The sequence below is a fragment of the Corvus moneduloides genome, chromosome 2 (assembly GCF_009650955.1).
Source record: "Corvus moneduloides isolate bCorMon1 chromosome 2, bCorMon1.pri, whole genome shotgun sequence".
In the NCBI taxonomy this organism is placed as follows: domain Eukaryota; kingdom Metazoa; phylum Chordata; class Aves; order Passeriformes; family Corvidae; genus Corvus; species Corvus moneduloides.
Genome location: NC_045477.1, coordinates 101494993 through 101519761, shown reverse-complemented (window position 1 = coordinate 101519761; position 24769 = coordinate 101494993). Strand labels below are relative to the sequence as shown.

The window sequence follows — 24769 nt, the reverse complement described above, 5'->3', positions numbered from 1 at the left end:
GATGAGGAGCAACTGAGGGAGCTGGGCTTGTTTAACTTGAAGGCTATGAAGCCCAGGGGACATTTTATCACACTGTACAACTACCTGAAAGAAGTTTGTAGCCAGGTGGGGATTGGTCTCTTTTTCCAAGTAACAAGGGATGGGGTGAGAGGAAATGGCCTCAAGTTCCACCAGCAGGGGTTTAAATCGGATATTAGAAAAAACTCATGAAAAGGATGGTCAGGCATTAGAACAGTCGGTCCAGGGAAGTTGTTGAGCCACCATCCCTGGAGGTATTTAAAAGGTGTAGATGTGGCACTTAGGGGCACAGTTGGACTTGATGATCTTTTTCAGCCTTAATGATTACATTATCTTGTGGCTGGTACACATAGTACAAAAAAAATCCAATGCGATAGGAACAAAGAAACCTGGTTTGAGAACTCATTGATGTAATCCATTTTATCAGATCTTAAAATGAATATAAAATCCTCTCAAACCCAAGAACTTATGCATAAAAGTGTATTCCAATTGCCGATAGACAAATGATTGTTTCACAACATGTAGGAGAAAGAGCATTCCCACTCACATTGTAATTAAATACACACTAAGTTATAGTAATTTCTTCTGAAAATGGATTACAACATGATATTTTAAATATTTAAGGAACATAAAAAAGAAATAAGGGATGTTTCAAATATTACAGATAACCTTTCATCACATACCTTGTTAGGTGATATTTGTGTATCATCACATCTAGCAGCATGGTGTGAGCACATTTTCTAAATTCTCATTACATTTGTGTTGTGTTTTCAGAAGTACACTGAACCACAGTCACATTGGGAGACATTAAAGAGAAAATCCTTGCAATATGTTATTGACGTGTATTGAAGATTTTGGGAGGAGATAATACCCAAACTAAAATGTTTTGGGACACAACTACTCCTTTCCCTCAAAAATACTTGAAATAGGGATTACAGTCCTAACAATTGCACACAGTTTTTGTCTACAGGTACTGTATATATGGGCTCACACTGATTTTGATTTTTTTAATTTATAGCAATAATAAGTATGTGGTAGTTGACTTTATATTTGCCAGATGATTATCATATCTTTTATCAACCAATTAAAAGACTACCTTCCTGGAGGAACTAGTATTGAGATTTGTTATGTGCATTCAAACTTGTGTCTATATGTATTCATTGCCTATAAATAATTATTTCTCATCAATATTTTACATGAATCAAAAATAGTTAAAGGGCAATGTATAGGGGGAGTACTTAGTTTATTTAAATACAAAAATAACTTTATTTGGATATCACCTGAGCAAGTATTCAACCTTCATTTGGATATAACTAATTTGAAACAATATTTCATAAAAGGAAAAAACATGGATAGTGACTGAGATTATGAGCCTATATCTATTACCTCTGAAAGAAATTAGAGTTTAGAGAACATCTATATTTCATTGACAGAGATATTTTACCTAGTTAATTATGTACGGGATATATATATTGAATCCACTGGTGTACTGCATAAACAATACCTTTTGTACAACAACATGGGAGATGAAGACTTTATGTGGAGATGGAGTATCACTCACTGCTTTGCACACTGTGACTCACTAATCATCATCACTGCTTACGTAGTGGCACTGTTTCCAGAAAATGCCTGTAGAAAATCCATATCCAGAAGACAAATAAACTAGTACAATGATGCCCAAACCATATATATTAAAAATCTTAAGTACTTTAGTAATAATAAAGACATTCTGTCTTAAAATCAGGGACAAAGATTTAATTGAACCCTTGGATTTTGAGGGTTATAAATATAATTAAAGATTAGAATTTAAATAGCAGAATAAAAGGAGCTAATCACATTTTAGTTAAATATGATGTATCTGTGACAAATTTAGACTTCATACATAAACAAGTTAAAGTATACTGTTCTTTTTCAGCATGTCTTGAAAAGGCACTTCAAAATAAAGACAATTCAAGAAAATAGTCATTAGACCATTTTATTTCTTTAGTAGCTATATTAATTTCTAAGCTATATCATAAATTGAGTTTCCTATTCGTGTTTCACTCCTTATCAAATAACTGTTTACATTACAGAGGGCTACCTGCTGCAGGAGTAAGCACAGTATAATAGAATGCTGGGTGCAAGGATAGCCTGGTGTCTTTTTATATTTTTAGTCAGAAAACAGAGGTATTGCCCAAGGATGGGGACGGTGAAAACCGTGTTTATTTCCTCTTGCTACCATAAGCATAGGCTATGACATGTATGAGCAGAAGTGTTTATGTGTGTGTGCCTATGTGTGTGTGTGTGCATGTTTACTCCTCAAAAGTATTTTAAGAAACCATATTGAACACAAATTAAAATAGATTCTTTACTAATAAATGCATGTTCTTTATCATGGTAAGTAAGTGGCTTCAGTTAATTTCTACATTTCTCTAAAGAGCATGAAATGTGGTATATTTTGAACGAAGGCTGGTTTTGGACCAATTTCTTGTCTGAGATTGACTCAATTCTGTTTCACTTTTGTTTTGTTTTGATTATCTTTTTGCTTATATGGGAAGCAAGATTAAGTTTTAAGGAGGTCTTTATGGTCTGTCTTAGTCCAGTCAAGTTGTGTAAAACTCAAATGATAATTTTATTTGCATTAGTTCCATCAAAAATTCAGATTTTGGCTGATTCTTAATAAATTCTAATGAGGATGAATAAAATGTTAAGTCATTGAAGAAAGTAACTGAAGGCATTATTTCTTCAACGTTACAGAACAAAATTTTAAAAAATTGCGTTTCTTATGTAAAAACATAATTTGGTGATTTTTTAGTATACTTTTTTGGTTTATATTATTCTTTTTTAATAGCACATTAATTTGGTTTTTTTGCAGAAATCACTTTTAACTAAAGTACTGCATTGTCACAGAATATGATACATTTTTTCAAATATTTTCAATTTGTTCTTCTTGACATTTTATGTTTATGTGCAGTTTGCATCTTTTTTGTTTTTCAATTTCAAATGTAACAGATTTTGACATTTTTGTTACATTTTTTGTACTAGTGGTTTTTTATTTTTGAGAACCTGCTGGTTTTGAATTCTCTTTTTTCCCTTTATTCTCCTCCTCAATATGAACCCAGGAGCCAACACAAAGAAAAGCGCAGATGATATAACCAGTAATGATCGTGATGAAGATGAAGGTATTTTTTGTTTTTTCAAAGCCTGACCCTGATGCATGAACATAAACTTTTCAATTTTTGTTATAATAATAATGATTATTGTTATTGTTATTGCTGTTATTTCAACATGATTTTTAGTCCCTTATTTGCAGAAGCTCACATCAGTGTGCTTCTTTATTTTCTTCTTTAGAATCTACTTTGATTGTTTTTCTTTTTAAAATCTAAATTAGCATATAGATGAATGCAGTTCCTCCGTGACATAGGTGTAAAGTTTATTCCTAAATATGTGTGAAGTGAGTAACATAAATGTTATTTGAAACCACATATTTTTTCCCCTCTATTCTTTCTTAGGTTAAGAAAATGGAATTTAAAAACATGCATGTGCTCTTTTTCCTCCTACACATTTTGTAAATTCACTTGTTTGAAATTCATTAAAAACCTCACATATATATCCTTCCTTTTCACACATATATCCTTTCACTTCCACTGTTTCCCCAGTGCACATGCTGTACATTGATGCAGTGGAATTGTGCTTTGTCTTTTCTATTTTTATTTACTTATTTTCTTTCTCACAGGATGTGGTTTATTTCAGGACACAAAAATAAAGGAAGCTGTTGATGTTCCTTTATACTTTTTTTTCCTGTAATCAGCTAGCCTCTGAGACACATTCATTCTGACTCGGACCACATTCCCACTGAAATCAGTAACAATCATTTTCATTGACTTCTTTCAAAGCTGGATTGGGTTTCCTGAAAGGAAATGCTAGAAGTTCACGGTGAAGTACCCCAAAAAAGTTTCAGATGGAAACGCATTTTTTTTTCCTTGCCTTGAAACAACAAATCTATTTAGGATGCACCAAAATAGAAAGAAGTCATGAAATCTTCCTCTATTCTCACCCTTCTTTTTCATTAGTTACATTTTCACTTTGTTTGACTTCATGTATTTATCAAATTAGGAAAAAAATATTTTCAAATTAAATGAGAAGATAACAGCCCTGGGTAGTTTATTGGTCTGGCTTCAAAGCAATATGTTTATTAATCCTCTCATGCTTGGCCGATCCGAAGTGTTATTCCATGTCTTTTTTCCTGTTTTCTCCTATCTGACATAATTTCAAATAACTTTGAAACATACGTCCTCTCTGTTTCCCTTCGAAACTTACACACTGCAGTGAGGATACTATCACCTCTTTTCCTGGGAGTTCAGGTCTATTGTAGCCACTCTGTCTATATATAAAATACCATAATAAAATACCATCCTATTTCTGTGCGACATATGCTTTTTTCAAATAATGGTATTATCATTTCTATACCAAATTCTGAAGTTAAAGCAAAGGACAAATAGCAAGCAAAACCAAAATCACTTTTAAAATAAAGATAAATATTAGATTATGAATACGTTATTATTCAGCCTTTTTTAAAATTTATAAAATGTTAGGATTTCATTATTAACAAGGGTATCCACTTTAGCTAAGCACATAAATCATTGAGCTAATTTCCTTTATGTTGAAGATACTTTCCCACTGAAGGGGAAGGGGAAACCTTCTATTGACTTCAGCAGTGAAAGATTCAACCCTGAGGTAGAGCTGGGTGATAAGAAAAGATTAAATACAAAAAAATCTTGCCATGAGACTTTGGGGAGAGAAGGAAAAGGTAATTCAGCAACACAAATAATTCTGTTATTCAATTTCTTCTGCTTTCAGTTTTTTTGAGGGCTTAGCTGTGCATTCAGAAACGAAGCACTTTTATGTACTTTGCTGAAAATGCTGATAATAAAAAAACAAACCAATAGATCCACTAGAATGCACCTCATTGCTTTAAATGATCTGTTTAATTGCTGTACTACTCTTATAATCACAACAATTAAAAAGATCTTATCACACAAACTTTTGTTCTGCTGCTATAGTACAACATTTAAAATACAACATGCAAGTATGTATCCTTTCATGTAAAGGAGGCAGATTCAATGATAAGCTGTAAACTCTGACAAGTAGACAGGTGTAATTTGCAGCCTGGACATTCCTGAACTCAGCTGGAAATTTATGATATTTGAGGTAGTGTATACACATGAGTAAAGCAAAAGTGAGACATAGGAATATGACAGTCAAACTTTACCTTTAAGTATGCTCTAATTAGTTCCACGTATATAGAACATTAAGTATCTGGTACCTCATTGCTGATCAACTTTTTGTGTTTCAAAGTATTTCCTAATAAGCCTGAGGGGAGGGAAGAGGTTTGGAAGGCTTTCAAACCCAGATCCCTCACCTGTAGCTATTTAGCTCTTTCAGCTTTTTCTTTGCCTGCCTCCCTTCTCCACTCTTCAATATATGCCTATCCAAAAGATTTTTTTTAAAACCTAGTTGAATAATCAGAGACTCTGGTTTTCCTTATATGTTGTGCTATATACATGAAAGAAGTGCTGATTCCATGAAGATACACTGAATTATTTGTAAGATTCCTATATCTAATGGCAGCTTGCTGAATTGCCCTCTACTTTATCAAGAAGCTTAGCCCCTCTTCCCCCTGTTTTTTAGAGAACAGAAGTTCTAGATTTAGGTATGCTGAACCATCTCTGGCATCAGGAGACTAACTTTTTTGATTAATCTGGTGCTAAATATACCCCAATCATTGATTAGCATATCTTTATAACTCACTATGAAATATGGAATATCAATTTAACTTAACTTTCTTTTAGAAATTTTTATTTTTTTCAATTTAATTTAACTTTCTTTTAGAAATAAATACCCAGCTGTTTACCTTTTTAAAAGTAGTCAGGAATTTTCTGTATATACAAAAGATCAGCGATACCATTAACTCAAGGCTGTTCTTTGAGGCTTAGCTGCTACCATGACTAGGAAAAGTGCAACACAAAAGATATAGTTTGATTTAAACACAAAAAATCTGGGCCATGAATTCACATAAATCCTCGCTGTTTGTTAACTCCTAGGCTGTTTAAAAGAAGGAATGTTTTCTTCTACCAGAACAGTTAGATTTTCTGATATTATCTCTTACTGACCTATATGGAATATTATTTTAATAATTATGTCCCATGAGAAATGCGAAAGTATAGATCATTGCTATAATCTTATTATTAGATGCACACATATTTCTAAATTGGTATATATTTGAATCAGAGTATTCTCAAAAACCCAAGATTTTTTATAATCTGATTTTTTAGGATTTAAGATATTTCTATTAAAATTCAATTTCTTGAAATACAGAATGCATTTCAAGCGTTCTGAGAACATTTTAGAGGAAACAGTATTTGAAATTTCAAATTATAAATATTAGGCTTGTAGGATGATCCTGAACTGTGTAACCTAGCTGGTTAAAGTGGTGGTGATATTGAAAACATAGGAAATAATGAAGACTATTTTTAGCATTGCTAAAAATTTCTAATGTCATTTTCCTTATGTTTTTATTACTTTATTGTGTTTTCCTTACTTGAATTTTTTCAGACATTCATGATCAGAACAGCAAGAAACCTGTTATGGTCTACATCCATGGGGGATCTTACATGGAGGGTACTGGAAATATGATTGATGGCAGCATTCTCGCAAGTTATGGAAATGTCATTGTTGTCACTATCAATTACAGACTGGGGGTTTTAGGTAAGTGACTCTTTTCTTCATTGAAATATTTACACAGAAATATTTGATTGCTGAATTTTTCCGTTGATCGATCATAGATATTTGTCTCAGTTTTGATTTTAAAACAGAACAATCTCAATGATGGATTTTGAATTCTGTCCATTTTTTATGGAAACTGGGCTAAACTACATATTTTTGACAGCTGCCTTCACCTTGGAGAGAAATGACTGGAAATGTCTAATGTTTTGAGTACTCATATCTTTTTTTTTAAATAATTTCTACTCTATGTTAAAAAAAAAAAAAATAGAAGAAAGTTAAGAATGAGTCCTCACAATTTGAAAACAGCTGGTAACGGCAAGAAGAAGGAAAATGTTACTATTTATCTGTGTTTATTATTTTTTTGTGCAAACTGGTTTTTAGAGATACATACAAAAAATAAAAGGCCATATACACTGATGGAATTTGCAGGTAATATGCAATTGAGAGTCTTCAAGGAGTACAGTGACATTATCTTCAAAAATATAAGGAGCTCCATAATAATGAATTATAATACTGATGGAAATCAATATTTCTGTCTTTAAAACTGAAAAAAGAGCTGCATCTTTATAAATGACATTATAAAGATACCTGTGTTACCATTAGACTGAATAATGAAATAACCTTAGATCCATGACAACAGATCAAAAATCTTTGCTGCCTTCTCTGTGATTCCAGTTCCTGGCTGTTAGCGTGTACCAAACTTTCATCCAAAATAAGGTTAATTTATTTATTGAAGTTCTGCTTTTCCATAGAAAAACAAAATTTTATAAATTTGCAGATAATGGCAGACATTGGAAATATTTGTTACCTTAATGAAAAAGCTTATAGTTTGTATAGAATAGCATACAGACTGCTCAAATGGTCATATTTCTGGCATTTTAAATACATAAGGTAAGGTACAATAATTTTGTTTGTGTGTCTTTTTACAAGGGTTTTTGATCTTTTTTTCTTAATAACAAAGCTGATCTATATTCATGGCGTGTACTATTTTGGAACACAGAAGACTTCTTTTGCTGAGCTACCTGTTCCTGCACTTCAACAACTTTATAGTTCATCAGAGTACTGAATTGTCCCTGATTTTGAGTCTTCTTTAAATACAAAAGACCATTTTTTCCATGATGCAAACAGATTTAAATGTAAAGCCAGAAATATAAAAAGATATCTTCATATATTTATGTGTGCAGTCTTGGTACTCAGAAACACCCAAACAAAAAAAAAGAGACAAAAAAGGAAGAACTCAAGACACAAGAAAATGAATTGTTGTTTTTTTTGTTGTCAAGCAATGTGTATACCCAGAAACTTGGTAGTAGTTATTTATCTGTAAAAAAGGTTATTCAATGGATCTCTTTAAGCGGTTTTCTCTTGATTTCTAAAAACTAGCATTGTTGAAGGATACAGATGAGTGTAAACCACTATAAGTGGTTTAAAATGTTTCATTGTCCCTCTGTATGTTATAAATCTAAAGGGAAAGTGCAATATTTGCATTGGTGAACTCCTATTTTATGTATTTACATTGAAAAAAAACAAAATAGAAGAAAGAGTCAGAATGCTATTTTTTTTTAATTGTGGCATTCAGGAAAAATGGCACAATACAGAGACATTTATATGAGAAACAGAAAAGTAATAATTGCCAGGATTTTAAATGGATTAGGAAAAATACAATGTTATATTTGATATTAAATATTGCTTTCTCAACAGTGGCAAATGTAACTTTTGAGACTCTAGGGAATTTATTCTTTATTACAAGTTTATGTTTGAATTGGAAAAAGAGAAGATACTCAGAAAATGTGTACACACTTAAAAATCAGAGGAATTGAGTTTTATGAACATATTTATGTTTTTTCTTCCGGGGTGAAATGTAAATGTGATCATTGAGAACTCATTAGGTTCTCCCTGGACATTGGAAGATATTAGGCACATTCCATGTATTTTTGACTTGCTTCATAAGTAAAAAGAATGAAAAAAAGCAAACACAAATTTCTTCAGAGAAACAACCATGTGGAAAACAAACATGACTATTCATAAGAGTAAAAAAAAGTAGTGTCATTATTATGACATACAGTTTGAAAATTGACAATATTTGTATCCATTTCTTCTAGTCCGGGTTATTGAAGGTCATATTTCTGTAAATCTGGTGTGTTTCAATGGCATTTGATTTGTAAGTGCATGCACAAAGTCACATACAAAGCTGTTGTTAATGACAACATTAACAATGAGATGTGTAAATCTATCACTATTATCTCACCCTGTAATGAAGGACTATACATCAAATTGATCACAGTGCTGAATTGCTGGAAATGGTAAAGTCCTTTGGAAAATTCACTTGAATGGACATGAATACTGGATCTTATAATCTCCATAAATGTTAATACTGTTCTTGAGGCACATAAAATTCTTTTTCTTTCCATCTATAGTGCGTCATTATTAGCAGTAGATAGAAAATTAGGAGGGCCTAGATAGTCACTGGACAATCTTAGACATACAAATCATAGAAAAATAGAATGGTTTGGGTTGAAAAGGACCTTCCAAGACCATCCAGTCCAACCCTGATGCTATGGGAAGGGACATCTATTACATCAGGTTGCTCAAAGCTCCATCCAACCTGACCTTGAACACTTCCAACGATGGGGCATCCACAATTTCTCTAGGCAACCTGTTCCAGTGCCTCCCCCCCCCATACTAAAAAATTTCTTTTGCCCCCCTGTCTGTTACCATAGGCCTGGTTAAAAGTTTCTCCATCTTTCATATAAGCAACCTTTGTATATTGAAAGGCCCCAATAAAGTTTCCTAGGAGCATTTTCTTCTCCAGGTTGAACTGTCCCAATTCAGCTTTTCTGACCATTTTTGTGGCCCTCCTTTGGAGCTACTTTAACAGGTCCATGGCTTTCTTCTGCTGGAGACCCCAGAGCTGGATGCAGCACTCCAGGTGGGGTCTTACAAGACCACAGTAGACTAGGGACAGAATCACGTCCTCCAACCTGGCCACATTGCTTTTGATGCAGCCCAGGATGTGATTAGCTTTCTGGGCTGCAAGCGCATATTGCTGTCTCTTGTCCAATATTTTCATCTGCTATTATCCCCAAGCCCTCTCATTCATCCCTGGTCTGTAAAATACTGGATTTTTTCCATTGCAGGTACAGGACCTTGCACTTGGCCTTGTTGATCTTCTTGAGGTTCCCACTGGTCCACTTTCCAAGCCTTTCGAAGTCCTCCTGCATGGCATCCCTTCCTTCTAGCACATCAAGTGCAATTCTCATCTTTGTGATGCCCACACACTTCCTGATGGTGCACTTAATCTCACTATCTATGTCCTTAAGGAAGGTATTAAATAGTGTTGGTCCCAGTAATAACCTTAAGGGACACCACTGGTTGTTGGTTTCCACTTGGATATTTAGCCGTTGACTGCAACTTTTGAGTACAGGGCCATTCAGCCAGTTCCATATCCATCTAACAGTCCATCCATCAAACTCATATTTTTTCAATTTATTGTCAAAAATGTTATGGGGGATCTTATCAAATTTCTTAAAAACATCTAGGCAGATAACATCATTTGGTCTTCGCTTGCCACTGATGGAGTCACATTATTTTACGTGGCCTCTTATTATTGTAGATTAGCCAGACATGATTTGCCCTTGGTGAAGCTGTGATGCTGTCTATAGTTCCATTTCTGTCTTGCATATGCTTCAGTGTAACTTCCATGAGGATCAGTTCTGTGATCTTATTGGACACGGAGGGCAACCTGACTGGTCAGTACTTCCCAGGGTCCTCCTAATTACGGTTTTTAAAGCAGATGTGATATCCCTCAGTCACAGGCCTTCCTCTGATTACCTGGATTTTCAAATATGGTGGAAATGGGCTTAGTGTCTACATTTGTTATTTTCCCTCAAGAACCTGGGATGTATTTTATTGGGTCCTATGGACTTCTGTATGCTCATGTTCCTCAGATGGTCTGAAAACTGATCTACTACAATGGTGGGAACTTAATTCCCCCAGTCTCTGCCTGGAGGTTTGGGGGATTTGACAGACGTAAGAAGAGACATTACCAGTGAAAACTGACGAGCAAAAAAATTTTTAGTACCTCGATCTTCTCCATGGCATTTTTCACTAGTTCTTTTGTCTTATTTATTGTGGGAAGTACATCTTCCTTTTCTGAGCAACACATCTGTAAAAGTCCTCCTAGTCAGTCTTCATATTCCTTGCCAAATTCAGCTCCAACGGTGCCTTAGCTTTTCTGATCCCATCCCTACATATCTGGATAGCATCTTTATCTTCTTCCTAGGACATATGTCCCTGATTCCATTGCTCCAAAGTATGGCTACAATTGAGAAACAGGAAATTCTGGTGTAAAGTTAATGAAAAGACAGACATCTGCGTCAGAAAACCCCTTATTTTAATGTAGCTGTAACATCGTGACATTCAGGGTTATAAAACATTTAAACTGAATGATAGGGCCAAAGGGCTTCATCTGTATCTTTTCTCCTTTCATCTGGCTAAAATATGTCTTTAGATTGTACACTGATCAATATTTTTCTGTAACTAAAATACTCCCTGTCTTAGAGGACTGCAGAGATGCTCTGGGAATAATTTCCTCATCTCGCTCTTTCTCTCTCAGTAGCACCATGACAAAATAGCAGACAGATGGGCCCAGGACTTTCCAACTTCTAATTATCTCTCTCTTTCCTTTGAATTCTAGAACTTCCTGTAATTTCTAGATCCCCAAGAATGCATGCAGCGATAATATGGGTTGTTATTTAGAAGGCCATATTTTTCCTTTGAGCATAAATATCCATTTATCGAAATGCATTCAATGGATAAGATCCTTTTGGGGCAAAACAATAAAAATATTTACATTTTCCTACTACTTATTGTAGTGGGCACTGTTTGAGAAGTGGAGTGCTGTTGTCCTGTGTTTAATTACTTGTGTACTTCAAGGCTTGTGAGGATCCTGGCTCTGCCCAGCTAGGAAACTGCTGTTTTTACTCATACCTCACCACAGTGATGACTGAAGATGCTACTGGAGCTAGAGAAGATTGCTAAATTGTCCCAGTGTGAGGCAGTGCTCCTGTATATTGAAAATTTCAATACTGTAAAACACAGAAGAAGACCCACCCCACACCATATGCTTTGAGCATTGTGTAGGATGACAGTACTTTTCTGTTATACATTTGAGTTTTTCAAAATCTGAGTTTAATTTTCAAAATTCCAAAGCTATTTACAGAGTTATTTAACAGAAATAGTAGAAATTCATCAGAGCAGGAGGGAAAGTAGATATCCTAATTAAAATTATGTTCTAGTATTACAAAAAATTGAATGGTTTGAATGACCTGACTAAGTCAATCCAGATACTGTTCAATTCCTCTTTATTATCGACCTTCTTAGTCTTTGTGGATATGCTTTTAGAAGTAGCAACATCTTTCAAATACAGCTATAAGCACTCTTTTAGTGCTTTTTTCAGTATTATGTTGGCAGGAAAAATACAAAGGAGGGATTTATGTTTAGTATTGTTTTACAGAGACATGAATCAGCAGTCTCCTGGTGAGATTTCAATATGCTGAATCTCTGTTTAGATTGTGTAACAGCAAAAAGTAAATCTGACAACCCACCCTCCCAAAAAAAAAAAAAAAAAAGCAAACCAAAACCAAAACAAAACCTCAAAACAATAAAACCAAAGCCCTATAATATTTTTCTATGCAGTTAAATTTAATCACGGTGTTACACATTTTGAAGAGAAGCTTAAGCAATCTTCAAAAAAGTTATCATATTCAAAGAGGAATATTCTTGTGTGAGCTATTAAAGAAAAAAACAGAGATGATTTCTAGAAATATGAATCAGGCATTTGGAAGCCAGAATCTTATTTCAGAAAAATGGGAAATGCAAAACCTGAGATGAATTCTAGAAATACGAATGAGGTATTTTGGAAGGCAGAGCTAAATGAAACATCTACTGCAGTAAAATGAGACACGCTAAGAGTTCAGAATGGTAAAATTGACTTAGCATTTCTGAGACCCCTTGCAATTTAACATTTTCTTCCTCTTAGAATTCCAAATCATGCAGATAAGAATAGACTGTCTCTCATCTATCTGTCTTTTTCACAATAAGCATCCCGTTTAAGTACTCTCTCTGAAAAGGCTGGACTCCCTTTTAGTAGAAATTATATCCACATGCAATTATAGTCTCTATAAGTAATCATATTAGGCAGTGGAATATAAATCAATTTTACAAGGAAGCTCCATAAATCTTTAAGTTATGAGAATTTTAGCTTGTTTTATTTCACTGACTAACTGTTGTGCAAGTTAAAACACTAAAAAAGTGCATGTTGTGAATGAACTGCTTAGGATTTGACTATTATAAGTCCCAACTGAGCTACATTCTTTTCTATTCTATTCTATTCTATTCTATTCTATTCTATTCTATTCTATCCTATTCTATTCTATTCTATCCTGTTCAGCAGTAATCAAATCAAGCAAGCAGTATATGACCTGATGGGCCAGATTCTTGTGTACAAGACTCTATAAGACATTGAACTTTATCTTCAATAGTGTCATTGTTGAACAGAATTACTCTGTATTTTAAATTTTGATATGCAGATATCTGTTCCCTTTGTGCCTCTGGACAGCCCTTCTCTACCTCCAGTGTGTATGATTCCACTAGTACAAGAAACTTAAAGGTGGTCTCCTGGTAGAAAAGGCCAGAGGTAATACAACATGGGAATGACCCAGGAGCTGGAGTGGGTTAAGTAAATAAATTTCATGCTTACACAGAAAGGAGGTTTATTTAGACTCATTAAGCTTATTGTGACTGTTTCCACTGCTGAAGCCAATACAAACTTCACTACATTGCCTCACGCTTCGTGACATTGCCTCACTTATGCTTCATGCAGATTTCCTGTCCAGTTTGGTCCCTGGTATTCTCAGTTGGCTAATAATTGTGTCAGCTAATGTCAGTTTTCATAGCTGATTTTCTAGTTTGGTGTAACTCCTAAATTCCCAGAATGACACCTGTTAATCCCACTGCTATCAACATATTTTTGTAGACATTGCAATTTGATCTTTAATTCTTTTTTTGTTTGTTTTTCGTAAACCTTATGTTTTTCTCATATTTTAAATCTATTATTACAGTCACAAAAATTGTATTTGTGCAAATGCAGCTCATACGGTCTGTCCATATACCACTGGGTTGAGACCATTCCAATTCAAATATCAGAAGCAACAAATACTTAAGTTACAGTGTCATAAGAAGCTATGTGTACACTCATAGAGTTTCTAAAATTAGGTATATTGATTGTTTAAATGTAATTGTTAAAAGTGGAATTTAGCAAGAAACTTTTGACAGAAAGTTCCATTTACCTACATGCAACAAAATCCACTTTCTCCAGAACTGATGGATTGACCCAGTTGACTAAGCTAGTAGGGAATGGTCTTATAAAATAATTTTTATCATAGCCTATATAGTAAAACAGAACAAAAAACCAAAAAAAAGCTACAAGAAAATGTAAAAGGACCTTTTAGGCCTGATCTGTGAGCCAGTTATTCACCAATCCATGATGTGTTTATCCAGCTGTGTGCTGGACATTTTATCCAGAAAGATACTGTGATAGAAATACTTTTAATACTATTATGAAGATTCTGACTGAATAAAAGAAATTCATGTTAAATCTACCATTTTGTAGAAGTTAATATTTTATACAGAAATTAGAATTAAAGAAAAAGAAGTAAAGTGTAATTTAACGTAACCACCCCTTGGAAATGAGCCTCTTAACATAATCAGAATGGCAGAAGTGTGTGTGTAAGGTAAATGTCATTACGTTACTCACAAGGAGACAGGGGAGCATCTTGCCGTAGTTAAAAGAGTTAAAAGTTGCATGATTGCACCAGCTCTTGGAAGGATAGCACAAAACAAATGTATTTTTTCCTGAATTATTTCATACTTCCCATGTAATTCCTTTCAATTACAGCCTGGCAGACAATGAAGGATCAAAATATGTTTGCTGCTTTACAATACCTATTCACACTGTATATGAATATACAGTATAGAGAGCTAAAGACATGCTTCCAGTGTGGTTTTGGAGTTTCCATTTTTGAACAGACAAACTTTATCTTTGCTTTAATAGGTTCAAAAACCTCTGTAAAGTATCTTAGAATATTGAATGAATAAAGCTTTTCTGGTGATGGATGTTAAGTGCATCCTTCAATAGATATCTGTAGGTAAAGGTTATCAGCTAAGAAAGGCCATCCATTTTCATCTTTTCACTTCTGCTTTCTAATTGAAAGTTATGATTTCCATTTAGGAAACCAAAATAATGTGTTCTTTTGGCTTTCACTAGTGCCAAGTCTCTTGCAATAGCACTTGTTCATTTAAAGCTTACATTAAGAGAATGCATAGCAGTACAGGATGTAATAAAATTACTGTTGAAAAACTGAGAAGGAAAAAATATTTTAAGAATTTTCCATTTTTCTCCTCCCCATTTTTCACACCATCTGTGGATTGTATTATGTATCTTTCCTAAAATAAAGTATCCCCACTTTGGGGTCTGGGAAAAGGTAAAATAAATAGTTATACTTCAGAAGAATTTAAGAGAAAGGAATAAAACCAGAAGGTACCTAAGTTTCTTCACTCATACAATCTTAATTTGCATAAAGTCAGATCTTAGACATATAAAGAAACAAAACCAATCTCTGTAAGTGTAATGAATGAGTTTATACTTAAATTTCTGCTAGAAATGTTAAATCAATGTTTAACATTTACTTAGGTGTGTGACTCTTTTTGAAACAATTTTTTAAGTATGATTTTTCACATTTCACTTGTGTTCCATATAAAACAAGTTATGTCTGACTGTAAATATTTGTGCTCTTTGAAAATATTTCCACATTTTAAAAGCAAGTAGGTACCTAACTGCCTTATGTCTCTGTTATGATCTCACCCATAATGACTAGTTAAGTTTCTATCAGAAGGTATTTCAGCCAAATAAAAAGGTAACAAATAATACATTGATTTACAGAGAATGTCTAGCCCACAACCAAGTACCACATTGAGACTAATTAATCATGAAAAATAATTAATGCCTTTATACTTTCAGTGGGATTGTATTAGTCTCCAGCAAGACATAATCAGTGAAACTTTTCTTCTGTTGTGAATCTTTCAAGGAGAAATACTGTAATCAAAACTTTATGGTTTTGATACAGATGACTTAGTTACTATAAACTTCTAGGAGATTTGCCTGTAAAGCTTCTTAACGTCTGTATCATTTTCTTTTTATCAAAAAATACAGACAGGACTCCTGTTTCTTGGACAGAGGGGTAACAAGCCAAGCCAGCAACCAAAAAAATCTTACACTTTCTACATGTCATTTTTATTTTACTGGGGGAAGTAGGAGCAATCAAACACACATTCTGCCCTATATTGTTAATTGTTTTTAATCAAGGACTTGGATTAGTCCTTGATAAAAATACAAGGAATTCAATTCTGAATATCCTTGAATAAAGGGTAGCTTACAGATGTTGTACTCCCAAAATAGAAGAGAGAAGAAGCTATGACTCATAAGGTCCTAATTTCATCTTTACTTTTCCCTTGCTCTTGGGAGAAATTACATTGCTTCAATTGATGACTTTTCAAAGAAGCAAAAGATTTCTCTTTTCTTTTTTGTTAATGTGGATTACAGATTGACAAAAAAAGTTTGTTTTTTTCATAGCAGTAGAGTGAAAGGAGAATAATTACTTTTTTCTTTACAACCACAACCAGGAGCTCATTGCACTTTGTATCTGCTTATAAGTATGCGCATGGTCTCTACAATGCTAGACTCAAGATTGTTTTGTTCTGAAATGCTCTTATCTTCACTTTCAAATGTTGTAAATCTGTTTTAAAGAAAAAAAACATTTCAATCACTTATCTTGGTGCATGGAAGTTTCTGCTGTTTTTCAGAAGTGCAGAATTTAAATTATTTGGTGATTTTATGAGGAAAGCAAAATGAGGCCTTTGTGAAAAACCTATCCTCTCATATATTTGAGCCCTGACACCAGCTTTGATGCTGTCCTCTGGATGGATTCAAGGACTTTGACATTATTCTTAAATCATGGGGCCCAAAACTGTACAGTACTCACGGTGAGGCTGAATAAGGTGGGATAACTGTCCAGTTTGAGCAGCTGGTGATACACCCCAGATGAGGTTTGCCCTCTTGGCTGCCCAGGCACCCTGCTGACTCCTGCTGAGCCTGCTGCTGACCAGCATCCCCAGCTCCCTTTCTGCAGGGCTGCTCTCCAGCTAATCTTCTCCCAATATATATCTTCATTTTTTCCTGTGATTCTAGTCAAGGCTCAATTGAAATGCAAGTTAATTTTACTGACACCTTTATAGTGCCTACTGAAGCCAGCTAGTCATGCCTGTGGCTGATAAGAGGGAATAAAATCCAGCTAGCCTTCTACTTTTCAACAAATATAATTAAGTTTTCAATAAGTTTTATCTCTTAGGCACCTTTAAAAATCTAAAAAAAAAAAAAACCAACTATCTAAGCAATGTTTATATTAAAAATACTTTGCCTCCCTTATAACCTTCATAGAGCATATGTACATGGACAACACTTATGAGAAAATATCCCAGAGATTTACTTCAAATACAGTCTTCTGAAAGAGAAACTTTATGGGGAAGGAAAAAAATCCATTTTGCATGCCTGCTAAAATAACACAGACCTTGAACTACTATTTCCTCTTCATAACTGCATTCGATATATTCAATAACCTATGGGACAAACTTTTCTAACATTCATGATGAAATCCTCCTGCTGTTTAAATCAATAGGACTTTTGCCTTTCAATTTAAGGTATCCAGTTTTCACCTTCAGATTGTTTTCCTTAAAACACAATATCTTCTCTTACTGCAGAGAAGATCTTCCTTTTATTTTAATAACTTGAATCAGTCATTTGCAAAGATCATAACAGGAAGAAAATCACTCCAACAAAGAAGTATATCAGTCTGGTAATCAGTTAGCTATATAGCTGAATCATCCAGGACAAATTGCCTGCATCTTGGTATCTGCAAAAAGATGGTACCTAAAAGGAGAATATATTAAAATTCTCATATCTGGAAACACCTTCTATGTCATCTCAATGAAGAGGAATTAAATTTAGAAACATAAAAAGACCAGTCACCACAGAAGTTCTAAATTGGTGACATTTTACCCTTTCCACATTTTAATTTTTTTTTCCAAAGGCAGTACTCAGGTTGCATGACTTTGATATACCCTGCCTAAGGGAAACGAAATTGATGTCTTAGGGAAATAATATATAGAGAGATCCTGCTTTAGAAATTCTAATGAATCACCGATGCAATTTTCTATTTATAAGAAGAAGTAAATAGAAGACAAGGTCAGAAAAATCATATAGTCATAGATTCATAGAATGGCCTGGGTTGGAAGGCACCTTAAAGATCATTTAGTTCCAACCCCTCTGCCACAGGCAGGGACACCTCCCACTAGACCAGATTACTCAGAGCCCCATCCAACCTGACCTTGAACACTGCCAGGGAAGGGGCATTCACAGCCTCTCTGGGCAACCTGTTCCAGTCCTTCACCACCCTCAGTAAAGAATTTTTTTCTAATATCTAATCTAAACCTACTCTCAGTTTGAAAGTGTTGCCACCTGTCCTGTCACTTCATTCTCTTGTAACAGTGCCTCTCTGTCTTTCTTGTGGACAGCTATTAGGTCAGTCTGAAGCCTTCCCTTTCCCAGGATGAATAATCCAAATTCTCTTAGCTTTTCCTGATAGGAAAGGTGTTCCATCCCTCTGATCAACTTTGCAGCCCTCCTCTGGATTCACTCCCAACAGGTCAATGTCTTTCCTGTGCTGGGGATTCCAGGTGGGGTGTCACCAGAGACCAGAGTATAGGGACAAAACCACCTCCCTCAGCTTGCTGGTCATGCTTCTTTTGATGCAGCCAAGGATATTATTTGCTTTCTGGGATGCAAGCACACATTTTTGGGTCGTGTCCAGTCTCTCACCTACCAGCATCCCCAAATTCTTCTTGGCAGGGCAGAGAAAATAGGAACTAGTGATGTTGTCAAATACAGTTTGACATATTTACAATTTAATATATTTTATTTAGGAAAGAACTGAGCATCTTCCCTTTTTTGGTAAAAGGAAACATGCTTACTGTTGCTAATAGGAAAAACAAAGCTGCATAAAAAAATTCTGAGCAGGGTCTTTGGTTAATCACACTGATCACTACCACATAGCATTGGTTAAAAATGTGATTTAAACAGACAGGTTTAGAGAAAGTTCCTGTACTGAAGAGTACAATAGCAAAAGTTAGCATGTATCTAAGCAAATTGTGATTTTCTGACTTTCCATGTTTTTAATTTGTAAAGGACATCTGCAGGATGGTCTTGAACTATACCAGCATTCAAAAAACTACATCCAATTCAGTGTGCTGTAAGTTTGTATTCTAAATGATTGTTTTACATTTTTCCTGGTTTATGTTTCTTGATATTTCCCTGAAATAGAATAATCAATCAAAATCAATCAAAATCACTTATGACATCCTGCATGTGGCAAGTCTGACCGGCAGATGGTAAACAAATTTGGTTATGTTGCCTGTAAGCAACTACCTGTACTTTAGCAATTGAGACATTTTGCAAAATTTACAAAACATGCCAAAACATTGGTTTAAGAACTGTAGGCAGTTTTTCCATGCAAATTGAATCCTGAATACATAGATTCTTTTAAAGGGTAGGAAGTTGCATTGTTCTCTCATGCCCAGGCATGCAAGAAAATAGTTTGGAATAAAGTATATGGGAGATGTACTGAAAGTGCTGTCAAAACTTCAGCTTTCAAAAAAAAAATATAAAGGAAGCAGTGCTTGTAGATAAAAATTAATTTTTAGTTTTCTTGAATACATTGTGAGCCAAAGTTTAGGGGGAAACTCAGAATTTTGAACATTAGACACCTCAAAACTTATTGCATATTTGCTTCTATTGTTTTGCAGAGGTTCTGAGATGGAATACTATTAAATGTCTTCAAATAGAGTTTACTCTTCAAGACAAAAAAGTGTTTAAAGTGGTTTATTTAAGCAAAACTCTTAACTTTGTGCATCACTCAGGGGATTAGGAATCAGACTACATCATCTTAGATAAAGCTGTTTACTGAGCTTCCTCACAGCGATATGTGTGTACTCATGTAGAAAGTGAGCAGACGTAGTGAAGTAGCAAGAGGTGATAACTTCATAGACATTCAGAAGATCAGTGGGGAATTCAAGTGTCATTCTTTGAATGCTGGGCTAGTACATTCTGTAATAAGTAATGACTATTTGAAAACAGCTGCTATAGAAACCTTCTACATGATCAACACAAAAGATATGGACAGAGTCAATTCCCTTTGAAAAAGAGGATTTCAATATGTTGTGGTTTCATCCAGCCAGCTACTGAGTCCCTGTCAGCCACTCACTCACTCCTGTACCTGTAAGAGGAGGGAGAGAACAGGAAGGGTAAAAGACAGAAAACTCATGGGTTTAGATAACGACAGTTTAATAGGAAGCCACACACACAAGCAAAGCAAAACAAGGAATCAATTCAGTGCTTCCCATGGACAGGCAGGTGTTCAGCCTTCTCCAGGAGAGCAGGGACCCATTATATGTTGCAGTTATTTGGGAAGACAAATGCCATCATTCTAAATGTCCTTCCCCTTCTTCCTTCTTTCCTCCTTCTTTCATCCACTTTATATACTTATCATGATGTCATATGATTTGGAATATCCCTTTGTTCAGTTGGGGTCACCTGTCCTGGCTCTGCCTCCTCCCAGTCTCCCATGCACCCCCAACTTCCACCCCAGTGTGGCAGTAGAAAAAGCAGGAAAGGCCTTGGCTCTGCGTAACTACCACTCAGCAATAACAAAAACATCTCTATATTATCAATGCTTGTTCAGCACAAATCCAAACCACAGCCCCATACCAGCCACTGTGAAGAAAATTCACTCTATCCTAGTCAAAACCAACACATATATTTATTTTGGTTTTAATTAATGTATCCATAGGTGACCTTTTATACCATATGGGATTATTTAATTCAACAGGAAATTAGTTTAAGAAGTTTTCAATTTTTGCCAAGCAAAGAAAATATACTCTTTTAATACAAATGGAAATATTTTAATCTTTCTCTGCCTTTCTCCCATCCTTTTCAGTTACTAAACAGAAAACTAAGTATTTTCTTGAATCTACATAGTTTCTTGTTCAAATTGTTATGTATAAAACGGGTGCTTATCTGACTCCGAAATTTTTTTTTTACAAAATTAGTAAGAAATAGATAAATATTGCCTCTTTTAAATAATAAGCCTTTATTACTTTAAACAATCATACATTTTTTAAATTAAGAAAATACGAGTTTTGGAGAAATTGCAGGTGTGAATCATGCCATTTCTTAATGAATGTCCTCTGATGTATATAAAAGCAAATGGCTTTAGGAAAATATAGACTAGTTAAAAAAGGAACCTAACTTCTTTATATCTCTTGTGATCCTAAATTGTGGCATCTTTTAAATTTTTATCTTTCAAAATAAGATAATATTGCTAAGCAGAATGTATGGTTTGCAGATACAGTGATTATTAAAATACTGGCCTTTAAAATAATGATGATTCTAATAGCCAAGATAACAGAGAAGAAAGGAAGAACTATTGAGTGGAATGTTAATTTCTTCCTATGCTACTTTTACACTTTTTTTTTTCAGTTTTACACAGTTCCCTAATTTTTGCTACAGTTGAAATAAGGTCAAACATTTCTAAGAGCAGCTGTTACAAGAAATTTCTTCTTGCATGGATGTTTCCCTAGGGCACTGACTCTTTTCTGTCCTGTAAAATAGATTTCCTCCTTAAACTAGCACTTTAAGTATTGAAGCATCTAAGACTAGTGCAAAGATAACAATTTGTTATCTTGTAAAACCAAGAAATTACTGAATCCCAACAACTATTCTGTTTGGAATTAACCAAAATGATGAGTACTTAAGGAATTTATTTAACACTATTCACTGTTTTGCTCGGGGGAAAAAAACCCCACAAAAATGCTTCCTCCAGCCTGAAGTGTAAGATTGAGGTCTTGTGTAAAGTCAAAACTCCTGATTCTCAATTCTTTCAACAATAGCAATTTCAAATAGTAATTGCTCTGTCCATATTATTTTTTATTGTTGTTGTATTCATCTTTAATTAGAGTTATAGCTTGGTCATGGCTTTTTCTGGAAATTTCAGATCATATTAAGTGTTTGCTGACTTTGAAAGCCCTGAAACAACCTTTGATCACTGAATTTTTCCTTCTCCCATTTCTCTTTTAATGATAGATAAGGACACAGGATAGGAATCTGGGAGAACTTGCCTTGAACTGTGTGATGAATAAATCAGAGGTAAAGTTCTTTCCTTTAATCCGTTCTAGAAAACACGCAGCTCTGGACTGAGGGAAAGCATTTCACAGATCTGATTTAGAGCAGTTTCTGCAGATCATAGTTGTAGACTTCAGCAAACTCATCTGATGCCAAGAAGATTTTTGCCTTTTCTTTTATACGCCTGTTATACCTTTTTACAACTTCTGTATTCCTAGTGCTTTTTCCCTACATTCTTGGACTTGTTTGTCAAGCTAAGAGACTAAACATTTTAGAAGCTTCATAGCTAGGAATCAGTGTGCCCCAGACCCCAAAGTCCTCTCCAGAACACATTCTGTAAACCAAGATAGAACCAGCCAGGGGAAGGCTCCTTGGGGAGGGGGGCTCACTTGAGCCTCTCATAGGGGAATCTTTGATAGATATGCTAATTAGTAAAGCCTATAATGTTATACCCAATGTTGGGGGGGGGGAAAAAGGAGAGACACGGACACAGAGAGAGATTCGGTGGGGTGCATCTCGATGCACATGACCTGGACGTGTACACCTAAGGATCCTTAAAATAAATACCAAGGTAAAATCCCTTTTCCCCTTCTAACCATGTATGACTCTTGATTTTAAGACCAGGAAAAGGCATCAATCCATTTTACTTATGGCTGCATAAGCATAAGAACTGGCATATGCAAGAGAATAGGAACGGTGTTTGCAGCCTGAAGTTTAGAAAAACCATCAAAGGAATAGATCAGAGTCCCATTCTCAGATGCTTCCAATATAATAAATATAAATTTCTAAAAACTGTGCAACCCATGTTTGTGGAAAGGTAGTTCTTTGACACAGAAGTGAGCTGAAATGTGTTCATCAGATTCTTTGATCATCTGCTGCTTCTATGACTTTTTCTGAAAGATACTGGTGTAACTTTGTCATATTTCTTATGTCTTCTAATGGTGCCAGGTAGGTTGTGCCCCTGAAAAGGTGCTTACTCAAATGCAATCAAAATGACCATGGATGTAAAGCCTGCAGAAAATGAAAAGATATCCTTGAAACAGTTTGATTTCTTTTTCTGTAGACTTGACTATGCCTTACTTTATTTCAGTGCATATATTTACTCTGTGTAGTGTTTTCAAAGTAATACTCAGACCATGTTAAATAGTGGATATACCAGTTGCAGTGCAAAACAAAAAAGAAAATTTAAAAAGTTGCAGATATTTTCATCCATTAGCTCCTCTTGGTGTATTCTACCTCCTATGCCACATAAAGCGGTAATCTTTGACCCATTGATGCAGGGACATGAAATGTCATATTTCCTTAAGTTGATCACTTTCATGCATTCCTCCTATTTATACCATGTATCTTTGTTCTTCCTGATAACCTAGGAATCACATTCAAATCCTCTTAGACAGAACTGACTGTTTTATATATGTGAGCATCAAACGTTTCTTGAATACTGCCTAAGGACAAAAGGGCTGAAGGTTACCTTTGACATGGTTTCAAGGTCTGATTGCACATTGTGCCATAATCATTTTCTGAAGCTCGCTGTGTTTTTTGCACATGGAGTGGCTGGACAGTTATGTTCAACATGATGATTGGCTTCTGACAATAGGAGAATTACAAGTAAAGTGGGAAAGAGCAAACTTGAATGCCAGGAGCAGAGCAAATACTCAGATGCCAGGTAAAGAAAATGCAGACACCACCAAATCTGAACTAGGTAACCATCACGTTGAATAGAATCTGAATTTGGTCATGAGGCTTAAGATGAAAGGACCTCCAATTGTTAGTTATTAAGTATTTATACTTTTTAAACTTATTTTTTAATATCATGCCCTTTAAGTTACTATGCATGTTGCCTCCTATTTGGTTTTTTTGTAACTGCTTAATTATTTAAAACCTCAGTGCTTTTATATGACAGAGGCTGAGCAACAAGAATATCTGAATGGAAGCTCTAAGTGTACACTGAAGGGAGGGCTAAAAATCTGTGATAGAGGTATTGTGCATGTGGCTATCACTAAGTTGACATCTAACTTGCCCAGTAAAAGACCTTGTGATGTGATTGACAACCACGTGTGTTTAGAAAATAGTCTGATCTGGAAACCATAGTTTGTGCCAAGAACAAAGAGCCCATTAAAAATAAATAAATACTATTTTCTTTCAAAACAGCTTTCTTAAAGGAAGGAATAAATAAATAACAACACATTATACATGCATATATTTTCTTCTGTATTAACTTTTCTAAAATAATGCCTGTACTAGTGTTTAGTTATGTTTGAGAGATTTCTTTATTTTCCATTGTCTAATTACATTGTTTTAAATGGTACTTATATTTTTTTTTTAAATCATCTCTTCTGAATTCTCCTGAACATTTTTCAGATAAGAATATTAAAACTAAATCTAGGTATTGTGTAAGCAAGTTCTAGGTGTTGCACGAATGTGGAAAATGGAATTTTTATGTCTGCTTCTCAGTAGTAATATTTTTTCTTGAGTGATTCTAATCCTTATCTACCCAGTTTGTTGGGCTCAAATTTCACTTCTTTATTTCTCTGCCTACCTTCTGTATGCAGATAGATATGTAATTTTTACAAATACCACGGTCATTATTTTGGAATCGACTGAAATAACATACATTTATTTACTCATAGAGAAGAAAGT

The 24769-nt window shown here is 34.7% G+C and overlaps 1 protein-coding gene across 2 annotated transcripts in view; it reads left to right on the top strand.

Annotated features, from left to right (window-relative positions):
- Nucleotides 1–24769, top strand: part of NLGN4X (neuroligin 4 X-linked) — a 171905-nt gene that overhangs the window by 93315 nt on the left and 53821 nt on the right. Inside the window, exons 4-5 of one of the 2 annotated variants that reach the window (XM_032100580.1) lie at nt 3120–3179; nt 6613–6765. In XM_032100580.1, the coding sequence (XP_031956471.1) occupies nt 3120–3179; nt 6613–6765 (213 nt within the window). The remainder of the gene's footprint in view (nt 1–3119; nt 3180–6612; nt 6766–24769) is intronic. The other variant, XM_032100581.1, reaches the window with a different exon arrangement.